At 33.7% G+C, this 23,743-nt stretch overlaps 1 protein-coding gene, 1 long non-coding RNA gene and 1 pseudogene across 2 annotated transcripts in view; 2 read left to right on the top strand and 1 right to left on the bottom strand.

Moving 5' to 3' along the window:
• Positions 1-10,783, bottom strand: part of LOC125818670 (uncharacterized) — a 52,647-nt gene extending 41,864 nt beyond the window's left edge. Inside the window, exon 1 of the long non-coding RNA XR_007442409.1 lies at positions 10,691-10,783. This is a non-coding gene — a long non-coding RNA (uncharacterized LOC125818670). The remainder of the gene's footprint in view (positions 1-10,690) is intronic.
• Positions 10,587-14,644, top strand: LOC125818663 (disease resistance protein RPP13-like; annotated as a pseudogene).
• A 6,675-nt stretch (positions 14,645-21,319) lies between these two features.
• On the top strand, positions 21,320-23,079 carry LOC125819133 (disease resistance protein RPP13-like). The gene is made up of 2 exons (XM_049498648.1): positions 21,320-22,679; positions 22,727-23,079. The coding sequence occupies exons 1-2, from the start codon at positions 21,320-21,322 to the stop codon at positions 23,077-23,079; spliced, it is 1,713 nt and encodes a 570-aa protein (XP_049354605.1).
• Positions 23,080-23,743: the final 664 nt, after the last annotated feature.

Genomic DNA, 23,743 nt, shown 5'->3' on the forward strand with positions numbered 1-23,743 from the left:
TGCTATCTGAACTTCTCAAAGCAGAGCCTCGTCGAAGCGTCGTCTCCATTTATGGAATGGGCGGATTAGGCAAGACCACTCTTGCAAGAAACCTCTACAAAAATCCTAATATAGCCTCTAGCTTCTCTACACGCGCTTGGATATGTGTTTCTCAAGAGTACAACACAATGGATCTTCTTAAGACTATCATAAAATCCATCCAAGGTTGCGCCAAGGAAACTCTAGATTTGTTGGAAAAGATGGCAGAAATAGATCTAGAAAATCACCTTCGTAATCTATTAACAGAACGCAAATACCTTGTGGTGGTTGATGATGTATGGCAGAGAGAAGCATGGGAAAGTTTGAAAAGAGCATTCCCGGATAGCAAGAATGGCAGCAGAGTTATTATTACCACGCGCAAAGAGGATGTCGCTGAAAGAGCAGACAACAGAGGTTTTGTCCATAAACTTCGTTTCCTAAGCCAAGAAGAAAGTTGGGATCTTTTTTGTAGGAAACTAGTTGATGTTCGAGCAATGGTTCCAGCAATGGAAAGTCTAGCTAAGGATATGGTGGAAAAGTGTAGAGGCTTACCTCTTGCAATTGTTGTATTGAGTGGACTACTTTCGCATAGAAGGGAGGTGGACAAATGGCAAGAAGTGAAAGATCAACTTTGGAAGAACATTATTGAAGATAAATTTATTGAAATCTCCTGCATTCTATCATTAAGCTACAACGATTTGTCAACTGTGCTCAAGCAGTGTTTTCTGTACTTTGGTATTTTTCCAGAAGATAAAGTGCTTGAGGCTGAAAACATAATAAGGTTGTGGATGGCTGAGGGTTTCGTACCAAATGGAGAAGAAAGAATGGAGGATGTCGCTGAAGGCTTCTTGAATGAGCTGATAAGACGAAGCTTGGTTCAAGTGGTGAATACGTTTTGGGAAAAAGTTACTCAATGTAGGGTTCATGATTTACTCCGTGATCTTGCCATACAAAAGGCATCCGACACAAACCTCTTTGACATTAATCATCCGAGAAAGCACTCCAAATCCACTTCATGTATCAGACTTGCCATTCATAGTCAAGGAGAAAGGTATCACTCACTTGATCTTTCTAATTTGAAGTTGAGGTCAATTATGTTCTTCGATGTGTATTTTCATAATGTGTTCCAACATATAGATGTGTTTCGACATATATATGTGTTGTACTTGCATTTTAATGGTGGCGGTGCTATACCTGATGCCATAGGGAGTTTGTACCACCTCAAGTTGTTAAGCTTGAGAGGTATGGGTGACCTTCCCTCTTCCATTGGCAACCTCAAGAATCTACAGACACTTCTTGTCAATGACCATGGGTACTTATGGCGACTACCCCGCGAGACAGCTGACCTAATAAATCTAAGACATTTAGTTGCTCCGTATGCAAATCCTCTGGCACATATAAGCAGACTCACTAGTCTTCAAGTTCTTAAAGGTGTTGGTTGTGATCAGTGGAAAGATGTTGACCCAGTTGATTTAGTCAATCTTCGAGAATTAGAGATGACTAATATATACGAATCTTACTCCCTAAACAACATTAGCAGCTTGAAAAACCTTAGCACTCTCAGATTGTCTTGTCAAGATTATGATATTGAATTATTCCCATCCCTTGAATTTGTTAATTGTTGTGAAAAGCTCCAGAAATTGAAGTTATATGGGAGAATAGAGAAACTACCTCTGTTTCCAAATTCCATCACAATGATGCTTCTTGAGATCTCAAAACTGACGGAAGATCCGATGCCTATTTTGGGAATGTTGCCAAACCTAAGGGATCTCCAATTGAGAAGAGCTTATGAAGGAAAAGAAATAATGTGCAGTGATAACAGTTTCAGTCAACTAGAGTTCCTTAGTCTTTATGATCTTGAGAACATAGAAAGATGGGATTTAGGCACAAGTGCCATGCCTCTGATTAAAGGTCTTGGTATCCATGACTGTCCAAATTTAAAGGAGATTCCTGAGAGAATGAAAGTCGTGGAGCTGTTGAAGAGGAATTATACGAGGTGAAGCATTTCAAGCATATATATATATATGATGTCTTCATAATCGTAGAGGTATTAATGGGGGCATGGCATTTCTGCCAAGCACATTGGTTATTAATTGAGTGGTTTTAGTGTTTCATTTCTTATTATTGTTTTAAGCTTTGTAATTGGTTTGAACATAATTCGTCTACTGTATGTTCTCTTGCTTATCCACATTTAAGAAAGATGCTTTATTTATATGTTAAAAAAATGAAATTAAAAATACTCTCTTGTCCACAATTTAGTAGTATTTTTTTTGTTCCTCTTTTATATAAATATAAATAATATTTGTGTTAAATCAACAGAGAAGAAAGCTCTCACTTCATCAACTTGCCTTCTCCAACCATCAATCAAGTTTGCTGTTTTTTCTTATGTTTTCGTTTTTCAATGTTTAATTTCTTTCTGTTTTTGGCTTTTCTTAGTGTGTGGAAACATGTGTTGGAAAACAACTTTTTTTTTTTTGGATTTTGTGATGATTTAATTAACGGAAAAAGGGTTTATAATATTCTTAAATCTTGTAAAATGAATAAAAATATCCTTAGTTGATAGTTTGATCCAAAAATATCATTGTCTTCAATAGTTTGATCTATAAATGTTGTTATTGTTACTTAATAAGTCAAAACTGTCTTTTTCCAATTAAATTTATTATTTCTCTTTTTTTTAAAGCACGTTCTTTTCCTAATAATGATTTTTCTTCATTAGAAAATATTTATCCTACTTCAATTAATGACGGGGTTACTATGAGGGCATATAATAAAAGAAGTTGAGAACTTGCTCAGTGTATAGCGAGAATAACAAAAAAAAAAACTTTCAAACTTGCTTAGTATGTAGCGATTTTTGAAAAAAGAAATAGTGAGCAAATCGCACATAAGTCAACGAGAAAAAAGATAAAACCAAAGAGAAAATTGCTCATAATTCAACTATTTAAACAAAAGGACAATAAAGAACTAAACTCAATTATTTGCAACACAAAAGTAAAAAAAGATATATACATTCTATTTCTACCATAGTAGAAGAGTGAGTGAGAATAGGGTATCAACATTTGTGTTTATAGTTATCATTAAAACATTTCAAAATACATTCAAAGTTTAAATATGGGAGAAAGTGATATTTCTTTAATAATATTATTTATTACTTCACTCAATTTTGTAAACAAATCTAACCAACAAAATAGAAAAAATATATTCATTAAAAAAATGTCACCAATACCCTTTCCTCTTGAGGTTATAAACATATATAAATGATGTACACCATTTAAGTACAAATTTTGTCTTAAATAATCATACTTGTACTTTAGTATGTGCATGACACTAATAAGGATTACCATAAGTATTTCAATATTTTATCTTTATATGTAACATATCTTTTACAAAATATTATTACTCTATTAATATTTGAGTAAGACTATCATAGAGAGGTAATTTTACAAAAAAGGTGTACTTGGTTGTTATCATGAATGATGATTATATATACTTCAGTAGAATAATTTAATTTTAATATATGAATAACATCACCTATGGTGAAAAATATTTCATTTCGTTAAGTTTCTACCTTATCTTTGTGGAGTTGTAGTCTTCTCCTTTTTTTTGCCGCATACATATCATATAGTTGATGTCTAATGAAAGTATTAGTATCTTATAGAAGTTGTATCATAATATTAAATATTTAAAATTTTCAATAATAAAAAACAATGGATGAATAAAATGTAAAGTATTATTTATAGAATCATTAATATGATATAAGATCATTTAATGATCAATCACAATTTTCTTATCTATTTTTATATAGCTAGTAAGGAGTGTGTATCTTGTGACATAAAGAAAAATAATATGGAACAATACATAGTCCATGAAAAAGGAAGACAAAAATATATGTTCATGCTATATTCACTCTAGTCTTCCATTTGATTTAAATTTCTTGCCACCAACACTTTACTTTCTCCGTTCATTTTTACGTACATATCTATTAAAAAATATTTATTATCATGACTATGTTATCATATTATAAGTAAAAGTGAAAATCTATTTTTGAATAGTGAATTTAATATCAAAACTAATAATTCAATGGACTACGTTGATACCCATTGTTTTAGAAAAATTAGGAAGAAACTCCTTCGTTTGAGGGAAAAGAATAGAAAATAAAAAAACAAAGAAGAAATATCTTACCCAAATCATATGCCTTTTTTCATAGCTGTTTAATATTATTGTCTCTCCCACAACTTTTCATCATTGTTAACTCATGAAAATGGTAAGAAAAAAATACGAGTGTGAATTGATGAATGATTTGCTACAATTTTTCTCAGTTCCTCTTTGTCTAACTAAATTCGATAACTAGTAGTGAGGGGTACTGAATCTTCTTGACATAAACTGGAAAATTCTTGCAACTTCGACAAACATAAAAAATCACAGTATCTCAATTTGAAATTTTACCTCAACAAAACATTACAACAAGTAGGGGTGGGCATAAATACCGAAAAACCGAAAAATCGAACCAAACCGAAAAAATTCGGTTCTTCGGTGTTTCGGTTCGGTGTCGTTTTTTTTCGGTTCTTCGGTTCGGAGTTCGGTGTAAGGGTCCCGAAACTACGGTGCACCGAAGAATCGAAGTTTTATTAAATAAATTTAAAAGTATTTATTATATTACTTAATTTTTAACTTTACTTGGCCCATTTCGATTTTTATATTTATACCTTCCTAACCGTCTATTTCAATCGTGCCAGTTGGAGGAAAGCCCGTCTTTTTTTGCCTACTCCTGGTGCCTAAAGGCAAATAGCTTCTTCAATAGCCAAGTCGAGCAGTCAAGCAACGGGTTGAAGTCAAAGACAAGACAAGTCCTACTCTCAAGCAAAAGGCTAAGAGCGCTTGTTCCACTTCTAGCTCGTTAGGGATGGGATTCCTAAGACCTCTGATGCCCTGACTCTCAGTCTCAATCAAGTAAGAAAGGGAACCAAATAGAATTACAGAAAGAAGGGTTCTATTCGATGAAGAGTTCCCTAGCTGGAGGGTTTTGCACCGAGAATGAATGAATGAATGAAATAGTGGAGTCTTAATAAGAGTAAGGATCGAACACCCGATTCCTATAACAAACGATTCTATGAAAAGAGGTTGAAAATCGCATTTTGGGAAATCTTTCTTCCCGGTGAAGCGCCTTGGAATCTCGTTGAGAAGCATGACAATGGGTACGACCTCTTGTGAAATCGGTCGTTCAAGCTCTTTCCTACCCCTTTCTATTTCGACTTCTTTGAAAGGTGAAAGAGTAAGAAGCTAGACCGACTTGCTCTTAAATTTAAAGCAGCAAGAGCAAGTAAGTAGGCTTTTCTCCGCAAGAACAATCTTGACTTTCTTTAGACTTTATAATATAAGGCCCTTTAAATGATCGTAAATGGCCTGAAATGTAACGACCTATGAGAGAAGGGTTTTTAGAAAAGAAAGTGTACCAATCCGAGAAAGCCTCACGACCTGGTGGTCGGCGTAACAATAATAACATTTGTCGATATGCTACCGCCTGTTTACTAAGATCATCATAGATTATTAATGCGTGCATTCCATTATCGCGGAAATATTCCCCCATGGAACACCCAGAATATGGGGCCAAAAATTGTAGAGGAGCAGGATCCAAAGCGATGGCTGCTACAAGAATAGAATATTCCAAAGCATTCGCTTCTGAAAGAATTTGAACTAATTGTGCCACAGTTGAGCGTTTCTGTCCAATCGCTACATAGACACAATACAATGTCTCACTCTCAGAGGTGGCCCTTGAGTTCAGTTGCTTTTGGTTTAATATGGTATCGATAGCAATAGCAGTTTTTCCAGTTTGTCGGTCCCCGATTATAAGTTCTCGTTGACCACGACCTATAGGAACCAGGCTATCTACCGCTGATTATGGTATGGTATTGTCAGATCCGAACATAGGACTACTTTATTTGTTTGCCATATCTTCGCTAGGTGTTTATGGAATTATTATAGCAGGTTGGTCTAGTAATTAGGGGGCGGCCGTTCGGTCGCCTATGATACTAGGACCAATAGGTTCAAAATGGGTTTGTGCCGCAGGTGTTGAACGATCTACTCTACACAGGTGTGGGCTTACAGGGCTAGGGCTCATAAACCCTTTCTTTCATTTATCAATAGGGCCCTGCCCTGGTCGGTCACTTTTCTGGGCCGGGATCGATAAGTGGGATCCTAAACTTAAATAGCAAAAATCTTAATAGCAAAATAGTAAACCCTAAAGACCTAAAGTCTAAACTAAACAAAACTCAATTTAATTCAAGTTTGAGCAGCAACTTGGTGTTTCTACTTTCTACTCTTTTTTTTATCATTTTATGTTGTTACTTTGAAGTGAGAACAACAAATTGATGTTCTTACCTTTTATTGTTAGACGGTTAGTTGTTACTTTGAAGTTTGAAGTGTGAAGTGAATAACAATTGTTACTTTATTATATACTCTCTTTATTTTTGTTGACACCGAAAAACCGATTTTAAAACACCGAACTAAACCGAACCGAACCGATCTAGTTTGGTTTGAAATATGGTGCACACTTTTCTAAAACCGAATACCGAACCGAAATTTGATTAAACCGAACCGAAGAACCGAACGCCCACCCCTAACAACAAGTCAACAACAATGTTGGGTTTTGGGCCTTTTTTCCTTCTTATGTGGATAAATTTAGCTCAAATTTGACTAGCCCACTTTTGCCCATAAGCCCAATATTATGGTGCATATGTAAGACTTTCTTTTTAGGTCTTATTTTGAAACTGAATCGCTCATAAATCAGCGAGATGATCAATTTTTTATGCCGTTAACGATAGTTATAACACAAACATATCTCGCTCCTTCTCTAGTGAAGTGTCCCTTTTGATTAAACTAAAAATTGGACGACCCTTTGTGTATTTTGAAGGAAAAAAGTGATGTTTTTTAACTTTGGATTCGAAATTTAACCATCCCTACATAACCCATGAACGAGTTTTTATAGCAACTTTAAAATAAAATATAAAAAAAGGAAGATAATATATACTACTCCCTCCGTTCACTTTTAGTGTCATGATTTCCTTTTAGAGTCAAACTATAATTTATACTTTCATATAAATTAGGATGAAGAGAACAATAATCACGTTGAGCCATCACATTTGAAAAATGAAAATCAAATGATCGAAACTAAATAACAAAAAAAATCAAATTGTAGAACCGAATGCACAATAATCACTATAGAGTACCTGAAGCAAGGGTGAAACTAGTTTTTTCAGTTATGAATTCAGCTGAATTCAGTAACTTTGATCTAAATCCTATATAATACATATAAATTGTTAATTTTAAAACCCAATAATTCTAAATGATTAGAAATCCAAATTATTCAATCAATATATATATATATAAATAGTACATTAAATTAATGATGATTTATTTATATTATTCCTTTAGTTAATTATAGTAATTATAGAGAATTGATTGTCTTCTTCATTGATACATAACCGTTATTTTTCTCTCTTTATTTATACCTCATTATGTGATCATCATTTAATTAATTATTAATCAACTTTATTATTCAATTTTTTCACCTTTTTATTTGAATTTTTATAATATTTTTCTTATTAAAATTAAATATATTTATGGAAGTATAAAAAGATTATTTATTGGAATTAAATGCTCAATTCTTAAGTTATACGTTTTTCCAAAACTTTTAGACTTTTCTTACATCTTCCTGCAGGGAAATTGTAACAATTGAATTAAAAATAAGAGTTAAATGTTAGTGATAATAATAATGTGGTAATTAAAATAATTAAAAGCTATAAAATGAAAACCAACAGTTACTAATAATAGAGAGGTGTGAGGTAATGAAAAGTCACGAGAGCAACTAAAAATTACGCCTATAAATTCATGAGAATTGCAAAGATCCAATCAAATGACTACAAAGTTTTCTTCCCACATGACGAGGTATGTTGAATGACTAGCAAATTTCTCTTTTTACTTTTTTCTTTTAACTTATTATTTATTTTCGAAGTATGTCATAGTTTTATTTTTATGTAGAAGCAAATAGTATTTTTATAATATATATTTAGATTGCTTTGAATAGTGATATAATTTCTTAACGATTCTCTTATGTCTACCCTTAATAGAATATTAAATTTGGCTATATGAGATTTTGTGGCATGTTATATAACAATTATTTCGCTATTGATTTGATGAGTTTTTTTTTTTTTAATAATGATCAACATGTTTAGGCATCATTAATGGACAACTAAATTGTAGGGGTGAACACCTTATACTTGACCTGTCATACTTTCAAAAGGGGGGGGGGGGGGGGGAGGGAGGGGGAATGAAAAAATAAAAATTTGAAATGAAAATATTTTTTAAAAACAAACTCTAAATTATATTTTTTTTTGGGGGGGGGGGGGGAGGGGGCTGGTGGTGGTGGGAGGTTAGGGGTTAAAAAAATTGAAGTTGAAATTATTTTTTAAAAATAAACTTAAAATTCTTTTTTCTTGAGGGGTGGGGGCTTGTGGGGGGGGGGGTCAAGGGTAGGGGTGGGGTGGAGTAAAAAATAAGAATTTGATATTGGAAATATTTTTTAAAACAAACTATAATATTTTTTTGGGATGGGGGTTTGGTATGGGCTGGCGGGGGGGGGTAGGGGGTGATGGTGGGGTGATAAAAATAAAAAAATGAATTTTAAAAAATAAGTTTTAAATTTATTTTTTCAACAAAAATAATTGGTTGTTTCAACAAAAAATTTTGTAATTTGAAGTTGGAGGAGAGTTTTGGAAAATGTTTTCCTTAATTTTTGAAGGGAAATCATTTTCCTTAAATTTGAGAAAAATGAGTTGATTTGAAAAACATTTGCCAAAACTTTTAACCCAACCAAACATGAGAAAATTGGAAAACATTTTCGGAAAATGTTTTCCTTCCTACCAAACACACCCCTATTTAAAGAAAAAGGACATTAAAGAACTAAACTCAATTATTTGTAACACAAAAGTAATAGAAATTATATTGGGATGAGGCACAAGTGCCCCCCCTAAACTATGACCGATATCCCAGAGACATACCTTAACTAAACTAAGGTCCTATTACCCCCCTGAACTTATGTTTTTTGTAATTTTTAACACCTTCTGTCTTACGTGGCACACTCCGCGACTCCACGCAATTGAGGCGCGTGGGAGATATTTGGATCCCACATAAGCCAAAAAGGTGCACAAAATTACAAAAATATGGGTTCAGGAGGGTAATAGGACCTTATTTTAGTTAAAGTGTCTTTGGGATTTTGGTCTTAGTGTAGGGGTACTTGTATCTTTTCACCTATACATACATATATCTATGAGTTCAATTTCGAGAATTAGAGTGCTAACCACATTCCTAATTACAACTTTAATCGTGGGGTACTTAAATTGTTTTGTGGGAAGTGAATTTCCATAGTCTAAATTATTGGATCATACATTCAATGGTGAAATATAGGGGTGTACATGGCCGGGTTGATTCGGGTTTTTCAAATATCAAACCAAATCATTAGTGTAAAAATTTTAAATTTATAAATCAAACCAAACTAATAAAAGTCGGGTTTTTATTCGAGTTTTTCAACCTCGTGTTGGCTCAGGTTTTTCAAATACCAAACCAAATCATTGTGTCGAATTTTTAAATCAAACCAAACTAATAAATCTCGTATTTTTTCAGGTTTTTGGGTTTTTCCGATAAAGTGTGCATACAAATATATAATTAATTTGTGCTCCAAATATTTCTTTAATCCAACCAAATACAACTATCTAAGGTGTTTCTTAAGAAAATAACACAAAATATGAGATGAGTGATGACACTATAATATTCAATAAAAAATAATAATGAAATCATCATATAAAATAAATATTGCAAAGTCATAATGAAAATGATCATAATTTAAAAGTACTAAATCATGCTAAAATAAATCTAATAAGTATTAGTTACATGATTAAATATTTTAAAAAAATATTAGATTATGTATTTTAAATGTCTAAACCAATACAAAACTAAAGAATAAATATTCAATATTATTGTCATTCTTAGTGTTGAATTAATTTATTTTGTTAGCATAGTATTGATTTGATTTCGAATTGAGCTTTATTAGAGTTATTAATATCTATGAACTATAACCTTTATTGGACCATTCAAAATTCTAAGTTTAAAAAAACTTGAAAAAATATGTTAAAAGATAAAATTGTGAAAACATATAAGTAATATTTAGAAATTACATCAAAGTCAAACCAAACCATTAGTCGGGTCTTTTTTAGTTTGACTCGATTTGCGGTTTGATTCGATTTTATAAGTTAGGACAATGGCAAAAGCAGGAAGTAAAAGCACGTGGAACGAGTTGGGATGTGAAGAGCATGGATGTTTCGGTTCTTCCTAGGTTTGAAAGGCGAAGCAGATTTAGCTTTGTGGACATATGATGGCATTCAGATCACATTGCGTGAACCATTGCTATACTCGAGCTTCTCTTCATGGGTCGTCCCAAGGCTTGCGCTTGCATATGTACGAAGGAGAAGTAATTCTACAATGTCGCCAATGAGATTCAATTACTCAAGCAACGAATCATGGATATCTCTCGCAAACGAGAGACTTATGGTATTACAAATATCAATAGTACTAATTCAGGAGAAGGAACAAGTAATCAGGTTACAACACTGAGGAGAACTACCTCATATGTGGATGACCAGGATTACATTTTTGTTGGACTTGAGGATGTTGTAGAATCATTGCTAGCTGAACTTCTCAAAGCAGAGCCTCGTCGAAACGCCCTCTCCATTCATGGGATGGGTGGATTGGGCAAGACCACTCTTGCCAGAAACCTCTACACAAGTCCTAATATAATCTCTAGCTTCCCTACACGCGCTTAGATATGTGTTTCACAAGAGTACAACACAATGGATCTTCTTAAGACTATCATAAAATCCATCCAAGGTTGCGCCAAGGAAACTCTAGATTTGTTGGAAAAGATGGCAGAAATAAATCTAGAAAATCACATTCGCTAGCTATTAACATAATGCAAATACCTTGTAGTGGTTGATGATGTTTGGCATAGAGAAGCATGGGAAAGTTTGAAAAGAGCATTCTCAGATAGCAAGAATGGCAACAGAGTTATTATTACAACGCGTAAAGAGGATGTCGCTGAAAGAGCAGACAACAGAGATTTTGTCCATAAACTTTGTTTCCTAAGCCAAGAAGAAAGTTGGGATCTCTTTTGTAGGAAACTACTTGATGTTCGAGCAATGGTTCCAGCAATGGTGTTTCGACATATATATTTATTGTACTTGCATATTAAATATGGTGGTGTTATACCTGATGCCATAGGGAGTTTATACCACCTTAAGTTGTTGTTTAGCGGTCCAACTCGCATACTCGTACATTCCATGTACTGATGCCAGTTGACCTGCATCTTTTGACGATGCAGACGCAGGTACCCAGGATCAACATCCAGCACACCATTGATCCAGTTGAGCACTCCAGAGTCAGTGGTGAGCCTCCTTGCTTTCCGGAGGACTCGGTTATTTGTAACATCCGACAATTTAAAAATGAATATGAAGAAGCTTGAAATTTGTAAATAGTCTTTTTTTTGAAAAAAATTTAAAATCTGGAAATTTGGCAGTCCAGAATCTGGAAAATTTGGCTAAGTTCAAAAATTTGGAAATTTGGCTAAGTGTGGAAATCAGTGAGTTTTTGGCCAACTTTGAGCAGTCATAACTCCTAGCTCAGGATGAGTTAGGAGTATTTCCAGTTATGGTTTCGAAGCTTGTGGAACGATCTTTCCAACTCCACTGAGTTTGCTCAATTCCGAGTTCGTATGAGCGAGTTATGATCTTTGAAAGTTGGGCAGTTGGCAGGGATTCCGTTCCGGAAATTTAAGGGCGTTTTGGTCTTTTCACAAATCATTTCTTTTGAGCTTATATTGTTGTATTAGGCTGATATTTGGATCATTCTGTCCCATTTTGAAAGAGAAAGAGTTAGGGTTCAAGAGAAGAAGAAGAGAAGAAGGAGAAGAAGAAGAGAAGAAAGAGGAGATCAACAAGATTGGTCAAGATCATTGTGGATTTTCGTCGGGGGTGATCCCTATCAAGGTATGTGAGTCTTTAGTGTGGGTTTATCCTTTCCCCCCACATACCAAGCTCGTTTTTATGATTTGAGAAGAGATTGGATTTGTTGTTGAAGTTGTTAGTTGTTGTTGATGTTGTTAGTTGTGTTGTTGAAGTTATTGTTGGTTGTGGGACAGGATTGGGCTGTGTATTTGAGTTGTGACCTATTGTATATTGAGGGATTTTATGATCCTTAGTGTTGGTTGGTTCATACCCCCACACACCAACTCGTTTTTAATTCCAAGAGAAGATTTATTGGTTGTTGAAGTTGTAGTGGTGTTGTGTTGAAGTTCTTGCTGATTTAGTACAGATTTCTGGCTGTGATTTTTGAGTTGAATCTATTGTATAATAAGGGTCTTTATGATTCTAAGTGTTGCTGCTGAAACCTTGAGGTTGAGAGGGTTTAGAATTGGAAAGAAACAAGGGGAAAAAGTCGGATTTTTGGGGAAAAAGGGGCTGGGCTGTTGCACCTCTCCTAGTGCCAAGGACACCAATCCTTCCCTTTCATTCACCATTTCTTTTTTTATACATGTTCCTAGGTATTATACCTATGTTTCCTAGTTGTTTCCAACACTCCAAGGTACTTCCAAAAGTCAAGTAAAACTACAAGTCAAGTGAAGTTAGTTTCCAAGTCAAGTGAAGTTAGTTTCCAATTCAAGTGAAGTTAGTTTCCAAGTCAAGTGAAGTCAAGCTTAGAAGTAAGTAAGTCAAAGCAAGTCTTTAAGGTTTTCCAAGAGTCTTCATTGAGCGTTTTAACTTCATTCTAAGGCTCAAGTTCCAAGTTAAGTATTGAGTTTCAAGTCAAGTCAAAAGTTAAGAGTTTCATGTTAAGTTAAGAGTTTCACATCAAGCCAAGAGTTCAAGTAAAGTAAAGAGTTTAAAGTTGAGTTCTTTTCTCAAAGTTATTAGGGAACTATGTATTCCCAAAGAAGTTTTAAAGAAATGTTTTTACATTTAAACAAGGTTGGAAACTGAGATTTCCAAAAAGCCTTCGGGCTAGTTTTTGAGTAATTATCTCATATCAGCAGGAAGAAATATGTTTTAAAAACATAAGAGTCAGTACATTTTTGGGAGTAGTATCGAGCACCGAATTGGGGGAGCGTTCAAAGAACCCACAGCCCCCATAGAACCATGTTAGCCACCATGGGTAGAAAAGGATCATACTTTTTAGATGAATCCTTTTCAGATTAGACTAGTGGATCCATTAGGCAGTTCAGGTCTTATACCTTTGGCCGGGTATAAGATGCTCTGGCAGCGTGAGGTCGATCGATGTATCATCACTATAGCTCTTATGTGATGGTTGTCGGTTAGAGAAACTCCCACAGCAGTTATTGTATTTTTCATACACAGAGATTATTGTATTTTTATATACATCAGTTCATTGTATTTCTATATACATTTCAGGCTTATTGTATCTTTGTATACACACAGAGTTTATAGCATGTTTTAAACAGTCTTTCTTTATATCGCACTTGTTTTAAATTGCCTTATATTGAAAGAAGTCAGTCAGGTTGAGTTGAGTTGAGCCAGGTAAGCTATTCAGTTTCTTCCAGATTTCCTTCTAGCCTCTGTTGCTTAGTTTTCCAGCTTGCATACTCGTACATTCCATGTACTGATGCCAGTTGGCCTGCATCGTTTGATGATGCAGATTCAGGTACCCCGGATCAGCATCCTGCACGTCGTTGATCCAGCTGAGCACTCCAGAGTCAGTGGTGAGCCTCCTTGCATTCCGAAGGACTCAATTATTTTGTGTTCTTAGTTTTTGTTTTATTAGGATGTTGCGGGGTCTGTCCCAACATCCATCTCAGTATTTTAGAGGCTTCATAGACAGACAGTCAGTCAGTTAGTTTTGAGTCTCTCATCTATATATATATGTAAATATTCTATTTTGAGATTCGAGTTGCCTTTATGGCCATATTTTATAAGTTAAGTTGTTTTGTAATATTGCATTGCATTGAGTTATTCTGTTGAGGTTTCCGCTGAGTTAAGAAAGCCAGGCCAAGGGTTCGCTTGGGGCCAGAAATGGTCTCCGGGTGCCGGTTCCGCCCAGGGTGTAGGCTCGGGGCGTGACATTATTTGTGTTCTTAAGTTTTGTTTTATTAGGATGTTGTGGGGTCTGTCCCAACATCCATCTCAGTATTTTAGAGGCTTCATAGACAGTCAGTCAGTTAGTTTTGAGTCTCTCATCTATGTATATATGTAAATATTCTATTTTGAGACTCGAGTTGCCTTTTTGGCCAGATTTGTATCATTTAAGTTGTCTTATGACCTTCCATTGCATTGAGTTATTCTGTTGAGTTAGGTTTCCGCTGAGTTAAGAAAGTCAGGCCAAGGGTTCGCTTGGGGCTAGCAATGGTCTCCGAGTGCCGGTCCCGCCCAGGGTGTAGGCTCGGGGCGTGACAGTTTGAAAAGAGCATTCTCAGAAAGCAAGAACGGCAGCAGAGTTATTATTACAACGCGTAAAGAGGATGTCGCTGAAAGAGCAGACAACAGAGATTTTGTCCATAAACTTTGTTTCCTAAGCCAAGAAGAAAGTTGGGATCTCTTTTGTAGGAAACTACTGGATGTTCGAGCAATAGTTCCAGCAATGGAAAGTCTAGCTAAGGATATGGTGGAAAAGTGTAGAGGCTTACCACTTGCAATTGTTGTATTGAGTGGACTACTTTCGCATAGAGTGGGGCTGGACAAATGTCAAGAGGTGAAAGATCACCTTTGGAAGAACATTATGAAAGATAAATCTATTGAAATCTCCTGCATTCTATCATTAAGTTACAACGATTTGTCAACTGCGCTCAAGCAGTGTTTTCTCTACTTTGGTATTTTTCCAGAAGATCAATTGCTCAGGGCTGACAACATAATAAGGTTGTGGATGGCCGAGGGTGTCGTACCAAATGGAGAAGAAAGAATGGAGGATGTCGGTGGAGGCTTCTTGAATGAGCTGATAAGATGAAGCTTGGTTCAAGTGGTGGATACGTTTTGGAAAAAAGTTAATCAATGTAGGGTTCATGATTTACTCCGTGATCTTTCCATACAAAATGCATCTGATACAAACCTCTTTGACATTTATCATCCAAGAAAGCACTCCAAATCCTCTTCATGTATCAGACTTGCCATTCATAGTCAAGGAGAAAGGTATCACTCACTAGATCTTTCTAATTTGAAGTTGAGGTCAATTATGTTCTTCGATCTAGATTTTCCTAATGTGTTTCAATATATAGATGTGTTTTGACATATATATTTGTTGTACTTGCATATTAAATATAGTGGTGTTATACCTGATGCCATAGGGAGTTTATACCACCTCAAGTTCTTAAGCTTGTTAGGTATCGATGACCTTCCGTCTTCCATTGGCAACCTCAAGAATCTACAGACACTTGTTGTCAATGAGGGGTTATTCTATTGCAAACTACCCCGCGAGACAGCTGACCTAATAAATTTAAGATATTTAGTTGCTTCATATTCAAAACCTCTGAAACGTCTAAGCAAACTCACTAGTCTTGAAGTTCTTCGAGGTGTCTCTTGTGATCAGTGGAAAGATGTTGACCCTGTTGATTTAGTCAATCTTTAAGAATTAAGCATGCGTTGTTTTACCAAATCTTACTCCCTAAACAACATTAGCAGCTTGAAAAAACTAAGCACTCTCACATTGTATTGTGTAAATAATGAATCATTCCCCATCCCTTGAATTTGTTAGTTGTTGTGAAAAGCTCCAGAAATTGTGGTTACTAGGGAGAATAGAGAAACTACCTCTATTTCCAAATTCCATCACAATGATGCTTCTTCAGAACTCAGAACTGACAGAAGATCCGATGCCTATTTTGGGAATGTTGCCTAACCTAAGGAATCTCGAATTAGATGGAGCTTATGAAGGAAAAGAAATAATGTGTAGTGATAACAGTTTTAGTCAACTTGAGTTCCTTAATCTTACTCGTCTTTGGAATCTAGAAAGATGGAATTTAGGCACAAGTGCAATGCCTCTCATTAAAGCTCTTCATATCGATGATTGTCCAAGAGTACTGAAGGAGATTCCAGAGAGAATGACAGACGTGAAGCGTATTTTATAATAGCAAAGGTAAATATACAAACAAATCCCAATCCTACATTTCTTCATTTTTTTTTCTTTTTTATATAAATAATAATATTTGTGTTAAATCAACAGAGAAGAAGTTGTCACTTGAAGACATTCACCTTGGCTTCCCCAACCATCAATCAAGTTGGATTATTTCAACATTCTGTTTTTTCTTATGTTTTGGTTTTTGAATGTTTAATTTCTTTCTGTTTTTGGCTTTTCTTAGTGTGTGGAAACATGTGTTGGAAGACTAACTTTTTTTTTTTTTTGGATTTTGTGATGATTTAATTAACGGAACAAAGTTATCCTACTTCAATTTATTAAAAAAATAATTAAGAAATAAAAATATTTTCTATTAGAAAGTTTTTATCGTTATCTACATGAAAACTAATGACGGGGTTACTATGAGGGTATATGATAAAAAAATTGAGAATTAGCTCAATGTGCATCGAGAATAGCCAAAAAAAAAACTTACAAACTCGCTTGGTGTGAAGCGATTTTTGGGGGAATAAAATAGAGAGCAAATCGCTCATAATAAAAGAAGAAGTGAAAATCGCTCATAAGTCAACGAGATGATCAATTTTTTTATGTCGTTAACAGTAGTTGTAGCACAAATATATCTCGCCCCTTCTCTAGCAAAGTGTCCCTTTTGATTAAACAAAAATTGAATGACCCTTTATGCATTTTAAAGAAAAAGTGATGTTTTTGACTTCGAATTTGAAATTTAACCATCTCAATATAACCCATGAACGAATTTTAATATCAACTTTGAAATAAAAAATAAAAAAGGAAGATAATATATACTAACAGGGAACTACATGTGGATATTCCTCCCTTTGCAAGAATTATACCAAGCATTAGGATTTATATCAAAGCAAAGAAATAGTAGTGATCTTTTGCAGGGCAAATTATACATTTTATATAATATAACATTACAATAAGCATATTAGACCAAAATTATGGAATACCTAATTTTCATTGGTGGATAAATCAATGGATGGATAAATCTATTTAAACAAAAGTCATTAATAATTAAACTCAATTTGTAACAAAAAGAGAAAGAAATAGAAGATACATATATATGAGTTCGATTTTGAGGATTATTATATAACATTTCCTTATCCTAATGATGCTTTAGCTTATGGTCATGCTACTTGTAGTTCAAATGTAGAATATTCAGATTGTGATACTTGCAAAAGGATATTTGATGACTACTTGTGATGGTAGTATTGAAGGTCAAGTCGAATTTGTTGATTGTTCCATGAGGTAAGAACAATATTCCTTCAGCTAATAAACTAGAGCCTCCATATCTTTTGTTGTTACGATTCGTTGAGATTCAGTTCTTGTTCGATGGTCTTTTTCATATCTTTCCATTCATTGTTCTTCTTTTGTGGCCATTGGTTTAGGGTTGAAATTAAATAATTGAAATAATTGTGTTGAGTTTGATGTTCTTAATTTGATTTTGTAATGTTTATTTAAGTTGCAAAGTGTTTTTAGTTTACTATGAAGAAATTATACTCTTTAACATTAGAAATTGTGGTTCAATATATAGAGCATAAATTTATCATCAATTTCAGCAAGGCCTTGACAATTTTATACATATAATATGTCACACCCCAAAAAAAAAGTGCAACAAGCAATCAATATTTTTATCCCTCTTAAACTAACTAATCCAGGAATAATTATTCTCAAGGTAATTTATTCCCATCAAACGAGTCCTAAGAGTAGGGCTGTTGAAATCAAATAGAAATTGATAATTCAAATCGAAAAAAAATATTGGTTTATTGATAATGGGTTATTAATTTGGTGGTTTCGATAATGGTTTTGATTTATTTTATTATTGGGTTATCGATTCTTAACAATTTGAGATTTTTTCTTAATGGATTAACTAATAATCTGATAGTAAATATTAAATGATTACACTTATATCATTTGATATATATAAAATCTTTGACTTAGAGTTTAGTTTCATACTTTTATTTTTGTCTGTCTCATACTCTCGATTATTCTACAATGTGAAAGTGTTTGCTTTTAAGGAATGGTTCATTTAATGATTATTTTTGTGTCAAATCTTAATGGCTAAACCGATAATCGAACTGATTATATGATCAATAATCGATAAATTTAAGCTAATATATTTAATGGTTGTATAACAGTTTAGCAGGTCTACAGATCCATAATCGAAAAGTCAAATCAATAAACTTTAAAACATAATGGATTAATATGCATCACTGAGAGTGGTAATAATAGAAGTGTGCATCGATCGGTTCGGTTTTATATATTATCTTTTCGATTTATCGGTTTTTTATTTTTGATTTTTAAATAGGCTAAACAAATATCCAAACAAATAAGATATTTTTTATCGATTTTCAGTTTTGGTCCTTAACGGTTTGATTTTCAGTTTAACCAATAAGATATTTCACGAGTCTTCAAGTTCTTAAAGTCTTTCGTTGTGATCAGTAGAAAGATGTTGACCCTGTTGATTTAGTCAATATTCGAGAATTAAGCATGCATCATATTAAGAAATCTTACTCCCTAAACAATAATGATATTGCACTACTTAGACAAAGGCCACAATCTGAAATTCAATCCATCAATGCAAATCAAATATTCCATGCTTTTGGTGCTACTTGTTTTTAGTTTTCACTAAATATTCCTAGGAAACCATATTTTCATTGCAACATTTTCGACTCTTGCATTTCTTTCGAAGATGTTTTGAAAAATATTTTCTTGAGCCAAGGATTTTTTGAAAACAACCTCTCTTTCCAATAATGATAGAGATAAGGTCCAAGTACATTTCACTACTTGTGGAACTTTAATTTTCTAAATTTATTATTTTTATTGTTGTATTATATTCATAGGAAAACATACATGTCGAAAGTAATCATTTTTTTAAAAAACAAAGTAATTATGAATAAACTTTTTATATTTTTTTCTAAAGAAAATACTATTTTTCACTCACCACGTCAAACATCATAAAACATTTCTAAACAAATATTTTTCGTGAACAATATTTTTTTAGAAAATAATTTTGCACAAAATATGACTTTAATAGTACCAAACTATAACACCCCGAAATTTTTTTAAATTAAGACTCGAACCCTTCTTCGTTGTGAGTTGGATTTTACCTAGGAATTTAAAATTTCTTAAGTATAATGTCAGATCACTAGATATAGCACCTAGAGGTGCACTTGACGAAATGGAGGGAAGGGGTAATGGAAAGGAGCAAATCCGTTATATTCTTTGCCATCATCTATATTATTGATTAATTAGGTGGACCATTGTGTACAACACATATAATTATTACTTTAAAACTTTTCTCCATATGTATAATATAATTTTCCCACAAGTTGTGTAATGGTTGTTGAAGAAGCTTTAATACATATTTCATTTTCCCACAAGTTGTGTAATAGTTGTTGAAGAAGCTTTAATACATATTTAAAGAATGTACCTTTGGCTTAGCTTGCATCTTTTTCATTTCCTCTTGCCTCGTCTAGTCGTACTTCTTTCTTTCAGAAATCACATGCTCAGGTCTTTTTTTTTCTTTTTTAAGAGTAATGTTAAATAGACAAAAAAATTTAGTCATAATTTGATCAGAAATGTAAAAAGTCTATACTATCTTTATATCAATTTTACATTTATTCCCTTATTATTTTTTCCTTCAAAACAAAATCAACTTTTTTCTATTTTCCAAACTCCTTGAATTACTAAAATACAAACTCTTTAGCTGCCAAGGGAAATGAAAAATATTTTTGTGTATATTTTTTTTGTGTATGTATAGTTTATTCTATTTATTTAAAAATAAATATTGTTTAGTTACTTAAAAAAAATTGTACGCTTTAGTTAAAAAAATATTTTTGTAATTTTGTTTTTATACATTAATATTTTTTTCATTACTATACCATACAAATCATAGACGTATCTAGGGGTTCCGTGGGTTCACACTTCACGTGAACCCATGCTCCCCTTTGTAGATTATATATAATAGTGTTATATTTAAAAAAAAATATATTTAAATATAGAAGTGTGAACCACGTTAAATGTATTGATATTAACCATATCTAAAATATTTTGAGTTTTTAATGTCATTATTGGAATAATTTTAAATAATGTTTAAATATAAAAAAAATTAAAATAAATTTTTATAATGTGTCGATTTCTAACATATTGTTTGATCTTTATAAAATTTATTTGTTTTAATTTTTTATTAAAACAAAATTCATACAGGGATATATGATCCATCTGATATAGAAGTAAATTCATTTATTGAAACATAATTAATAAATAAATTAATAAGAATATAAATTTGACAAAGAAGGATATAATTGTCCGAAAGAAAACCAGTTTAGAGTGTGAATAAGTATTTGGGTCATTATGGCTAAAAGATTTTTCGTTTTTCTAAACTATTTATGTCTACTGCTTCTAAGTGCATGTTTTCTAAACTCTTTTCTAGATAAAAAACAATACTCCTGAAGATGGCTGATGCCTCTCTGTCATTTGCACTTCAAAAATTGGACAATTTCCTCGTTCAGCAAGTTTCCCTGCGTAAAAATTTGAGAAAGGAAGTTGAGTGGCTGAAAACTGAGTTACTCCTCATACAGTCTTTCCTCAGAAACTGAGTTGTGCAATGGGTGTTTGAGATCAACACTATTGCTAATGACGCTATTGCTCTACTCGACATTTACAACTTCAAGGTTGATAAAGGTGATAATGATAGATTTATTAGTTGTCTCAAGGCTTGCGCTTCCATATGTAGGAAGGAGAAGAAATTCTACAATGTTGCCGAGGAGATCCAATCACTCAAGCAACGAATCATGGATATCTCTCGCAAACGAGATACTTATGGTATTACAAATATCAATTGTAATACAGGAGAAGGGCCAAGTAATCTGCAGGTTACAACATTGAGGAGAACGGATGACCAAGATTACATTTTTTTTGGACTTCAGGATGTTGTACAAAAATTGCTAGCTCAACTTCTCAAAGCACAAGTCCTACTATAGTCTCTACCTTCCCTACACGCGCTTGGATATATGTTTCACAAGAATACAACACAATGGATCTTCTTAAGACTATCATAAAATCCATCCAAGGTTGCACCAAGGAAACTCTAGATTTGTTGGAAAAGATGGCAGAAACAGATCTAGAAAATCACCTTCGTAATCTATTAAAAGGAAGCAAATACCTTGTGGTGGTTGATGATGTGTGGCAGAAAGAAGCATGGGAGAGTTTGAAAAGAGCATTCCCAGATAGCAAGAATGGCAGCAGAGTTATTATTACCACACGCAAAGAGGATGTCGCTGAAAGAGCAGACAACAGAGGTTTTGTCCATAAACTTCGTTTCCTAAGCCAAGAAGAAAGTTGGGATCTCTTTTGTAGGAAACTACTTGATGTTCGAGCAATGGTTCCAGCAATGGAAAGTCTAGCTAAGGATATGGTGGAAAAGTGTAGAGGCTTACCTCTTGCAATTGTTGTATTGAGCGGACTACTTTCGCATAAAAAGGGACTAAACGAATGGCAAAAGGTGAAAGACTGCCTTTGGAAGAACATTATTGAAGATAAATCTATCGAAATCTCCAGCATACTATCATTAAGCTTCAACGATTTGTCAGCTGCGCTCAAGCAGTGTTTTCTGTACATTGGTATTTTTCCAGAAGATGAAGTGATCGATGCTGAAAACATAATACGTTTGTGGATGGCAGAGGGTTTCATCATACCCAGAAGAGAAGAAAGAATGGAGGATGTCACTGAAGGCTTCTTGAATGAGCTGATAAGACGAAGCTTGATACAAGTGGAAGATACATTTTGGGAAAAAGTTACTGAATTTAGGGTTCATGATTTACTCCGTGATCTTGCCATACAAAAGGCGTCCGGCACAAACCTCTTTGACATTTATCATCCAAGAAAGCACTCCAAATCCTCTTCATGTATCAGACTTGCTATTCATAGTCAAGGAGAAAGGTATCACTCACTTGATCTTTCTAATTTGAAGTTGAGGTCAATTATGTTCTTTGATCGAGATTTTCCTAATGTGTTCCAACATATAGATGTGTTTCGACATATATATGTGTTGTACTTGCACATTAATTATGGTGGTGTTATACCTGATGCCATAGGGAGTTTGTACCATCTCAAGTTCTTAAGCTTGAGAGGTATCAATGACCTTCCGTCTTCCATTGGCAACCTCAAGAATCTACAGACACTTGTTGTCAGTGAGGACAGATACACTTGCCAACTACCCCGCGAGACAGCTGACCTAATAAATCTAAGACATTTAGTTGCTCCATATTCAGAGCCTCTAAAATGTATAAACAAACTCACGAGTCTTCAAGTTCTTAAAGGCTTTCGTTGTGATCAGTGGAAAGATGTTGAACCTGTTGATTTAGTCAATCTTCGAGAATTAAGCATGGATCGTATTAGGAACTCTTACTCCTTAAACAACATTAGCAGCTTGAAAAACCTTAGCACTATCAGATTGCTTTGTGAAGGTTCTGAATCATTCCCATCCCTCGAATTTGTTAATTGTTGTGAAAAGCTCCAGAAATTGTGGTTAAGAGGGAGAATAGAGAAACTGCCTCATCTGTTTCCAAATCCATCACAATGTTGCTTCTTTGGGACTCAGTACTGACAGAGGATCCGATGCCTATTTTGGGAATGTTACCAAACCTAAGGAATCTCCAATTGATTTGGGCTTACAAAGGAAAAGAAATAATGTGCAGTGATAACAGCTTCAGTCAACTCGAGTTCCTTCGTCTTTATATTCTTGTGGACCTAGAAACATGGCATTTAGGCACAAATGCTATGCCTCTCATTAAAGATCTTGTTATCGAACGTTGTCCAAAGCTGAAGGAGATTCCAGAGAGAATGAAAGACGTGAAGCGTACTTGATAATAGGAAAGGTAAATATACAAACAAATCCCAATCCTACATAACATTTCTTCATTTTCTCCTTTTTATATAAATAATATTTGTGTTAAATCAACAGAGAAGAAGTTGCACTTGAAGACATTCACCTTCATCAACTTGGCTTCGCCAACCATCAATCAAGTTGGATTATTTCAACATTCTATTTTTTTTTTGGACCAAAGTATTGACTACAAAAGTATTTTTGGATCAAATTACAAACGGATGATACTTTGTTCCTTTCACATAGTTTAAGGGCATTTTTAACTCTTTTCCCTCTTTTATATAAATAATATTTGTGTTAAATCAACAGAGAAGAAGCTGTCACTTGAAGACATTCACCTTCATCAACTTGGCTTCTCCAACCATCAATCAAGTTGGCTGTTCTTTCTTATGTTTTATTTTTACAATGTTTAATTTCTTTCTGTTTTTGGCTTTTCTTAGTGTGTGGAAACATGCGTTGGAAGACAACTTTTTTTTGGATTTTGTGATGACTTAATTAACGGAACAATGTTAACAATGTTCTTAAATCATATCATATTATACTAAAAGTCGGAAGCCACAAAAGTAAAAGTTGAAATACTATTTTAACCTATCTTAATTTAAAATGTTATAAAATATCTAAGCAATTAAATATTAAATAATAATT

This window comes from Solanum verrucosum, unplaced genomic scaffold (assembly GCF_900185275.1).
Source record: "Solanum verrucosum unplaced genomic scaffold, falcon-dt-bn FXZP01000252.1, whole genome shotgun sequence".
NCBI lineage: Eukaryota > Viridiplantae > Streptophyta > Magnoliopsida > Solanales > Solanaceae > Solanum > Solanum verrucosum.